The 9244-nt window shown below is 35.5% G+C and overlaps 1 protein-coding gene across 1 annotated transcript; it reads left to right on the top strand.

Moving 5' to 3' along the window:
* The first annotated feature begins 4906 nt into the window (after positions 1-4906).
* On the top strand, positions 4907-8977 carry LOC114745791 (putative serine/threonine-protein kinase). The gene is made up of 9 exons (XM_028933958.1): positions 4907-6036; positions 6159-6383; positions 6495-6816; positions 6921-7129; positions 7377-7503; positions 7713-7784; positions 7996-8200; positions 8266-8398; positions 8533-8977. Exons 3-9 carry the CDS (start codon positions 6669-6671, stop codon positions 8797-8799), a joined length of 1161 nt encoding a protein of 386 aa, XP_028789791.1. The 5' UTR covers positions 4907-6036; positions 6159-6383; positions 6495-6668; the 3' UTR covers positions 8800-8977.
* Positions 8978-9244: the final 267 nt, after the last annotated feature.

Here is a 9244-nt window from a genome sequence, read left to right as displayed (position 1 = left end):
TAGGTTTGTTAGAAAACGTGTAATCATATGCGCCTGCCCAACGAGGTGGAATAGCCAAGTATTAGGTTAACATACACGATCAAGACTATTGTGAATCCGATTCAAGTTTTAGAGACCGTCTGAAATAGAAACAAAATCATGATTTTAAAAGTATTTTTACGATATACGAAATAAATATGTAAAAAAAATTATTTCAATTTATCAAAAAAATTACTGTTGAAAAATACTTCTGGAATTGCTCAAATACTGCCTTAATGTATGTGTCACAAATTTATGTAAGCCAGACAAAATAGAGTAAGGGGAGAGCTCGCGACTGGGATGTGAGATGCGCCTTGTTTAGCTTAGCTTGTTGAATAAGTATATGGAAACTCGATATATCCTTTAATTTAATCTGTGGCTTTCTTATGAAACGTACCTTTTGCCGTCAGATATTTGCATGAAAAGTAGAGATAATGAAACAAACAAGTGTTTAATTAAAGCTTTTTGGGGGTGTATTTATTTATTTATTTATATTTATTGTGGGAGGCGCATCAGTCGCGTACAATTACATCACGGGAAGCGAAGGTGGGGGTTAAACTGAAAAGGCCATAATGCGAATCACATGTGATGTGGGAGAAGACCGCCAGCCACCTACCCACCCCCACTCTGCCACTATACTCGACGGAACTGTCCATTCCTATCTCACAAATCACAAATGTAAGGTCTGTCGTAACGGTTCCGTTTGGTAACTACCAACCGCTCCTTTCCAGCATTCCACAACCCCCCCCCCCAAAAAAAAGGCTGCTTCCATCCCCAGACACAGCTTGGTTTTCGCCCTTCATTATTATTATTATTATTACGCTTGAATTATTTCATATTATGCTCCTTCTCGTTCTATCATGCACCAAATTTACATGAGGTCATCTCTCTCTCTCTATATATCCTCTGTTATTCAGCGTTGCCATTATTGCAATGTCTGTTTATAACAATTTTATTATACTCCTCCGATTCTAAATATAAGATCCTTATACACACTTATAAGGATCTTATATTTAGGACAGAAAGAGTAATTATAATTAGTTTTCAGTTACTGTCTATATTATTATACTGAATACAGTTATTGAGGGAAGCAAGCCCCGCGTTCTTAAGAATCCCACTAAACGATCGATGGAAATAAAAAATAATTTCATGACCATCATCCTTGACAGTTTCTCAATATCTAAATAAAAAGGTATACGGGCTATCGCCTTTTGTTAGGCATTATTTATATCTTTTATTTATTAAAGTATTTATAAGCATGTTTCATATAAACTGAGTCAAAATTTCTCTCACATATAAATTGAAAAACTCACAAATCTAAATAAGGCCTTAACTGCTTGCTCACCGAGTATTTTGTATCTTGCACATGCAATAACTGCAAAGGACTGTTTTAATCGCATGCAAGAGGCGAGTGGAACAGGATCATATAAATAGCGAGGAAGCACAGTAATAAATGAACACAGCCTCTTGTTTTCCAGGAATTTCTAGTGTGTGTGTGTGTGTGTTTAGTATAATGGTGCGTATTTAATTTTAGTGGGAAAAAAATTAGACTAAAGGGTTGGGATGGTTTTTATTTCAGAAAAGAACTGCTCATGCTTAGAAAATGGAGGAGAAATTTATATAATTTTAAAGAAATAAATTTCTGTGCGATTTACTAAAATCACCTAGGTGGACTAGATTAGGCCCGTATTCACTGCAGGTTGTAGGAAATCAGATGAGCCCAGTTTTGATGGGCTTTCGGCCTGCAGGCCCGGCAAAGGATTGCAAGCACTCAGCCCAATAGAAATATTAAAAATTACACACATGCCATTGTACCGTTCCAAGCCATTGGCGTGCAATCTGACAAAAATAACGCACTCTTCTGCGTGTGTGTACTTGTAGAGACGTACGAGAGATCTCAATTCATAAAAAAAAAAAAAAAAAGGATCAGGCGATCATGGAAGCAAAGACACCCGTATCTCCCTGCAGGACCCATTTCAGATTTCTCGGATCTTCTGCACGACGCGTAAGAAATTCAGCTTTATGCCCCGTTTGTCGTAACAAAAATGAATTTAATACCACCAGTCCACCGCCTCCTTCTCCTTCTGCTCTAGATATGGTTTATGATGCACAATACATTACAAATTAAATATTATATTTAAGATTCAAATAATATTTTAAAATAAAATAATAAGTAATAATAAAATATTAGTTATTGAGTCCAAAAAAAAAAAATTAGTTAAGGAATAGATTTGATCATAGAACTTTATATAAAGTTTTAGTTTAGTGCTTAATCTAAAAAGTACATTTTTAATCATTTAATCTCTAAAATTGTTAATATTAAATGATAATTTTTTTGAGACAATCATATATACATATATATCATAGCTGTTTTGAAAATTAGATTTTATATGTTAGAATTTGAAAATGATTTGTAAACATTTAATATCTCAGTATCATTACTTTTTTATTAATAGTTTTCGGGCTAAATAATTAAAAAAATATATTTTTAAGTTAAGATACGAAATTGAAACTTTATATAAAATTAAAGTACTAAAAATATACTTTGATTTAAAATATCATTAATCAACGTTTTGTTTTGGCATTTTAGTTAAAACGTACATTCCCATATTTTTTTGCTTGATGATTACGTCAGGGTTTAAAGTAAAAATAATTTCACTGGTTTAAATAAGGTTGCCTGGATCTGTGTGGTTGAGGCAATTTCATTGGCTTTGAATGATAAAACAAACTATTGAAAATCCTCAAGCACAGACTAGAATAAACATTTCACAAGACCCAAGGATGCTATTAAGACCAGCATAAAACTGTTAAAAACTTCGAACTTTGATGGATATATGTAATAATATAATATAGAATCGTAAATTTATAAGCACAAGTTATTTTCTGTTGGAGCTCGAGGGAAGAACTAAGCCCATTAGCCTCCGCAGAGGATCGTCCTTGATTGACTGCCTTCATAATTAGTCAACGGTCGTAATACTCACAATAATGGATATTTTATCTTATCTATCCAATACCAAGGGATATCTGAATTCTGAACCTCATGAATCTACTTTTAATACTTTTCTAATATTATGGCGCAGCTTGTTTAATTTTAAAAAAACGTGATTTTTAAAACAATTTAGTAATTTTATAAAAAATAATTTATTTTGTAGAATTTTTATAAACAGTATACTTTATTTTGCTCTGCGTTAAAATAATTAAAATATCATTATTCAATATTATGTTTCTGATTTTATGATATCTTCGTAATCTTTGCTGATAAAAAATATTTATTATCTCATCATTTTAATATTTTATGATATTTAGTATGTTTCCGCATTTCTATGACATTCTCAAAATAATCAGGAGCACTGTAGCAGTGTAAATTACACTCCCATTACTTAATGTATGACCTAATTAACTAATTTAATTAGATTAAGAAAGTTAACAGGTTTAGTTAATATGATATTTTTTTTAATAATATTAATTTAAAAAAAATAAACATGTAAAATAAATTTATATACAATTAAGACAAACATTAACTCTCAAATTAAATTATATACTAAAGATCGAAAGAGTATAAATTACTTACCTCCATAAATTAATCTTGAGATAGAGAGTCTAAAGCACGCATCCCTTGTAGTTAGGATTTGGTTTACTCAATACACAAAAAGTTAATCAAATCTCCAGTCCCTTGCCTAAAATATAGTCTCTATTAATCATTGCAGCTTGAGTTGATAATTTCAACACTTTTAATTTAAAAAAATTTAGAAAAGTTTGATAAAACATTGATTTAAGACTTTAAAAGTCCTTCGGTGTCACACACTCATCAAATATAAATATTCAGTCTAAATTATTTCAATAATTGAATTCTCACAGAAGTATCATTTACCTACCTTCAAAGCTTCAACCTCAAGCTCCCTGTGGTCTCGTGACAGACTCAATATTACAATCCCAGAAGAATCGCCCTCGGAGTGAGCGATCTCGCAAAACGGCCAAAAGAGAAATCAATAAAATAGAAGAAAGGCTTCTCGAGAGCCATCATATAATAATACAGGGGAATAATTAATGGAGCTCACAGTAATAATAGTCGCATTGGTGGTGAGGTCTTATCAAAGGTTCTTAGGAGTCACAAATCACAAGTTGGTAAGGGAAGTGATAGATGCCGTTCAAGAACTGTAGTTTGATTAGCACTAAACAATTCTAAAAAAAAAAAGGATCGTCTTTCGCCCATTTATGAGCCTCCTTTAACTCCTATCAACTTAACCCTTTATGGGGTGTGAAAAAGGTTCTTCAATCAAGCCTCCACAGTTTGCAAACAGGGTAGAAACTAGAAATACACTCTGAATTATTTGTCCAGATAGCAGGGAAGGCGTAAAGAGGAAGAAAGAGAAAACGAAAAAGGTGACTGAGGTAGTAGTAGTAGTAGGGTTTTCACAAATAGGTAACTGTGCATCATCTTGGTCCATAAAGACGTGATCTTTGTGGGGCTGTACTAGTTATACTGTCTGAAAAGTTTGACGGATCTATTATGAGGTGAGTGATCTCTTTCATAATTCTGAAGGGTGTGCGGTTACTGTTAACTGAGCTGCACAGAATGGCAAGAGGAGGCTGCTGAATCTAAATATCAGGCAAATCCAGTTGAGTGAATACACTGACACAGGGCCAACGATGATGACAGAAGGGGCCAAACCAAACCAGAAAAACCAGAAACAAAAGAGAAATCCGATTACAGAGTGGAATTTCATAAATTGGTAAGCCAGAAAGGGAACCAAATCATTGAGCCAAAATAGTTTCCGCTTTCATCAAGTCAAGAATCTTTCAAATCACAGCCAATCATCCCATGTTTCGTTCACGTCGCTGCTGATATAACCCCCACAAGGTTACTTCTCTGGTTTTACTTCTTCACAGAAAGAAAGGCAACCTTAAAAAAAGGGGGAACAGTTAAATCCCTCAACTGCTACATTTCTGGGGAGTTCTCTTGACCTATAATATCATAAAATATTAACAAGCATTGTTTTTTGGTTTTTTTTTTTTGTTTTCTCTCCCAACGATAAGATTAAGAATCCGAAGTGTTGGTACTGGTGAATGAAATAGGAACTTAAAGAAAAAAAAAGCTAAAAGGGTACAGTACAGCCGCAGAGCTGGCTGGCCGTTACATATGATTCTTTGCTTTGTCCTAAATTTTATTCACTTTGTATAAATATGATAAGCACTAAATCAAAATGCTCAGTAGGAGCAACGTCAACATAGCTGGCTGGTGGGGTACAGCAACCCCACAATACAAACAAACCACAGCTATGCCCTTTCCTTTCTCTCATTTCTCAGCCGTTGATGTTGTTTCCTCTTTCAGTATAAAAATATTATCTTTATGTAAATACGTAGCTATATCATTGCGTTTTTGCACCTCCACTGGGCTGTTTCTCTCTCTCTACCTCTCCCCACCCCTCTCTTCTCTGTGCTGTTGTATTACCAGCGTGAATCTGTGACAGGCAGCCCCCAGCCAGATGTGATAGAGATACGATACAACAATTGTGCCTCTTTACACCCCAAAAAAGAAAATTGAAACTGAATAAAATTAAATAAATTCTTCGTCTTGTCCCTGCGTGTCCTCATATATTATTATTTTGGTGGTTGTGGTTGTGCTTGTTGTTATTATTCACCTCCTATTCTGGTCTTTGTTCTATTTCAAATTGAGTTCAACTCTGAGAGAATTGAATTTGGTCAGCTGGTCACAATAAAAGAATAAAAGGCTTCTTAGTTTTCGAGAGCTCTATGTATATGCTGATGATTTTGAATTGGGTTGTTTGGTAATAAATCTTGTAGTGTGCTGTCGGCGCAAGGTCACTTTCTGTCGGCATTGTCTGCATCCGACGATTGTACACTGAGAGAGCATTTCTAATTAATTTAATAAAAGTACAACGGAGATCGAGAGCGTGGTTCTTCTTCTGGGTTTTCATTGCTTACAGAGTGTCACCACTGATCACCACCTTTGAAGAAACACATTGATTTGGACCTCGCGAGTCTTGTCTTGTCTTGGTAACAACTGAAACTTCCAAGAATTGTGTCTGATCTGAAAGCGGTTTTGTTTATGCTTTTGATGCTAAAATCCCTACTTTCTGCTTTGTTGTGTTATTGAAATTCTCTGTTTGGTTGTTTAGTTTGTATCAAAGACAGACAACTGCTTCATATGGGGGAATGTGGATGAATCTCGATTTCGGTGATGGTGCATTGGAGCCTAAATCGAATCCTCGTTGGTAAATGAAGCTCTGGCTTTCTGAGATCCTGCCTCATCATTTATCTGGTAACACAGCTCCTCTGATTTGGACAAAAAAGTGGCTCTCTGTTCAATTTATCAACCACATGCAGATAAAATATCAGTCAAGGTGTCATTTAGAACCAGACATACATTTAGCTGGAGCTCAACTAGTTTCCAAATTTTCTGGTCTTTTTGCTTGAAACTATTCATTAACCTCATTATCATTAGCAAACTGTAGGAGGTATACTAACTGCATGCCTTCTTCATTTGCAATATGTCACATCTTCAATCTGAGCTTGAGTTTCACCGTCAATAGATTGTGATCTTCTGCTACATGTTGGATTCCAGGTTCTTATGTGTATAGAGTCAGCACAATATTGAACAGCAGAATTGCAGTGATCCCCATTATCAGATGTCAAGAAATCTTGCAGCAGCGGTTGGAGGAGCTGCAGGAGCCGTGGCATTGGTAGGGATAGTTATACTACTGATATGGTTCTGCCTGTTTCACAAGAGCAGTGTTTCTAGAAATTCAGAGACAGGGTCCTCTGAACCTTCCCAAGGTAACAACAATATTCTTGTATAACCAACACTTGCAAGTTTCCTTAAGGTGGTTCTAATGATACAAAGAACAATCAATTCTTGGTTTTGGCCTCAATTCGTGCAGTGGGAAGACATGGTGGGATAGAGTTAACAGTAAGAGATGCTAGGCGTTTTGAGATTGAAGAACTGTTTCACGCTACAAAAAATTTCAGTGACAAAAATCTGATTGGAGAAGGAAAATTTGGGGAGGTTTACAGGGGTTTACTTCATGATGGAATGCTTGTAGCCATCAAAAAGCGCCATGGATTTCCTAGTCAGGAATTTGTAGATGAGGTAACATTCAGTTCAATTATGCTCCAAAAAGACTTCACTTTATGAGGTGCTGAGAAATATATAATTTAAGTACTGCATGCTCCCTGAAAGATAGAAATCTCATCAATCCGACTTCTCTGGTCCTCCTCCTGTCTTATGTTTGTTTCTGCTTGAGAATTTTGATTAGGATCCTATAGACATAGTCGGTAGGGTATATCTTATTGTTTACTCTCCTGGTTTGACCTAACAGTACTGAGTTTTACTTCAGGTACACTTCCTCTCATCCTTTCAACATCGAAATCTTGTAACTCTTTTGGGATACTGCCAGGAAAACAATCTACAGTTTCTCATATATGAGTACGTGCCTAATGGGAGCGTCTCCAGTCACTTGTATGGTAAATCTCTGTGCAGTTACTGTATCACTTTTTTTCTTTTTTTTTTAAATGAAGTTTTGTATTGTATATCTGCAAAGTCGAACCGTGGACCATGGATTTATCCTGCATGCAAAGATCATCCTGCATGCTGTAAAGTTGTACTTTGTCTTGTTTTAGCTTAATATACACTTTCTTCTGAAAGCTAAGGCCTGGGACTTATTTATTTGTAGGAGCTGCTCAACAATCACGTGATAAGCTGGAATTCAAGCATAGACTTTCCATAGCTCTGGGTGCAGCTAAAGGTGATCCTCTGCAAAATCAGTGAGCATTTGTGGCTTTCCTGGTATCATTTTTCTCTCTCTTCCTATATAAAAGTACTCAAGTTTCTAAATGGACCCCAAAAATTCATTTTGTAAGCCCTCCTAAATCTCATTTATTTCCTACTACATCCTGTATGCATAACAGGTTTTACGTTTCAAAATGCTCATTCATCATAGGACCTATTGTGCACAGGTTTGGCTCATCTTCACTCCTTAAGCCCTCGTTTGGTGCATAAGGATTTCAAAACAGCCAATGTTCTTGTGGATGAAAACTTCATTCCTAAGGTTGCAGATGCAGGGCTTCGCAACATCCTAGGAAGAGTTGAAATTGCAGGGCCATCTTCTCAAGCTGCGGCAGATGAAATCTTCCTTGCTCCTGTATATATCTCTCTTGATTTGTTTCTGTTCTTTTCATGCATCTATGCATCTTCTCTAAATTCCGAATGGCACATTCTTGATTCAGAGTGAGAGAATTCAGAACATATTCTGAAAAGAGTGATGTATACAGTTTTGGGGTATTTTTGCTGGAACTGTTGAGCGGGAGAGAAGCAACTGAATCACCATCTTCAGACTCCAATCAGAATCTAGTTGAATGGGTATGTCATGGATATAGAACTCCATGTCTCACTCACAGCAATGAACACAAATTACACAATTAATATATACATGTATATATATAAAGCATTGTGATATTTGATGTGTGTGTCTGATATTTTTTGGTGCAATGAAGGTGCAAAGTAAGCAAGACCCTGGGATTATGTCAGGCATAGTTGACGAAAGAATGGGAAGCAATTATACAGCAGAAGCCATGGAAGAGTTTATGTCACTGATAGTTCCATGTATTGACAGTTCAAGTGAGAGACGACCTGCAATGAGCTATGTGATGATGGAAATTGATCGAATACGTGAGAAAGAAAGAAACTTGACGACAGTGATGGGAGAAAGAACCCCTATTGTGACCCTTGGAAGCCAATTATTTGAAGCTAAAAAAGAATAAGGTATTGTGATCCTATTTGTTACATATTATATAATCTTCTTTTGATTATTGTTCTTTATTATTTGTTATCTGGGTGCCAGAGAATAGGTAGATCCAGCTGCTTGACAAGTGTAAAAAGAGCAGTTGGAGTTGCACCGTTTTTATCTGGGCTAATAAATAATTTTTCTGTTTGTTTTTATTTATTGTGTTGTAAATTTTTTTTTTGGTTGGTAAATTTATGAGATATATGTTGTAACCATCATTTGTTGTTCATATAAGAGGAAGATTGGGTTGGTGTGACCACGACTGGTTATGAGTGCTGCTCCTTACATTAACGGTGCTTTTTTTTATTATTAAAAAAAAATATTATTTTACGATCCCCACAAAAGGGATTTTTTTTTTTTTGTGCATAGGATTAGGAAGATTTCTTTGAACTCTACGTATAATTGACATTCATGCAGTTTCA

Source organism: Neltuma alba, unplaced genomic scaffold (genome assembly GCF_004799145.2).
Source record: "Neltuma alba isolate B1F8T4 unplaced genomic scaffold, ASM479914v2 tig00004807_pilon, whole genome shotgun sequence".
NCBI classification, from domain to species: domain Eukaryota; kingdom Viridiplantae; phylum Streptophyta; class Magnoliopsida; order Fabales; family Fabaceae; genus Neltuma; species Neltuma alba.
The sequence above is the reverse complement of the archived record's forward strand: the minus strand, read 5'-3'. Positions and strand labels throughout refer to the sequence as shown.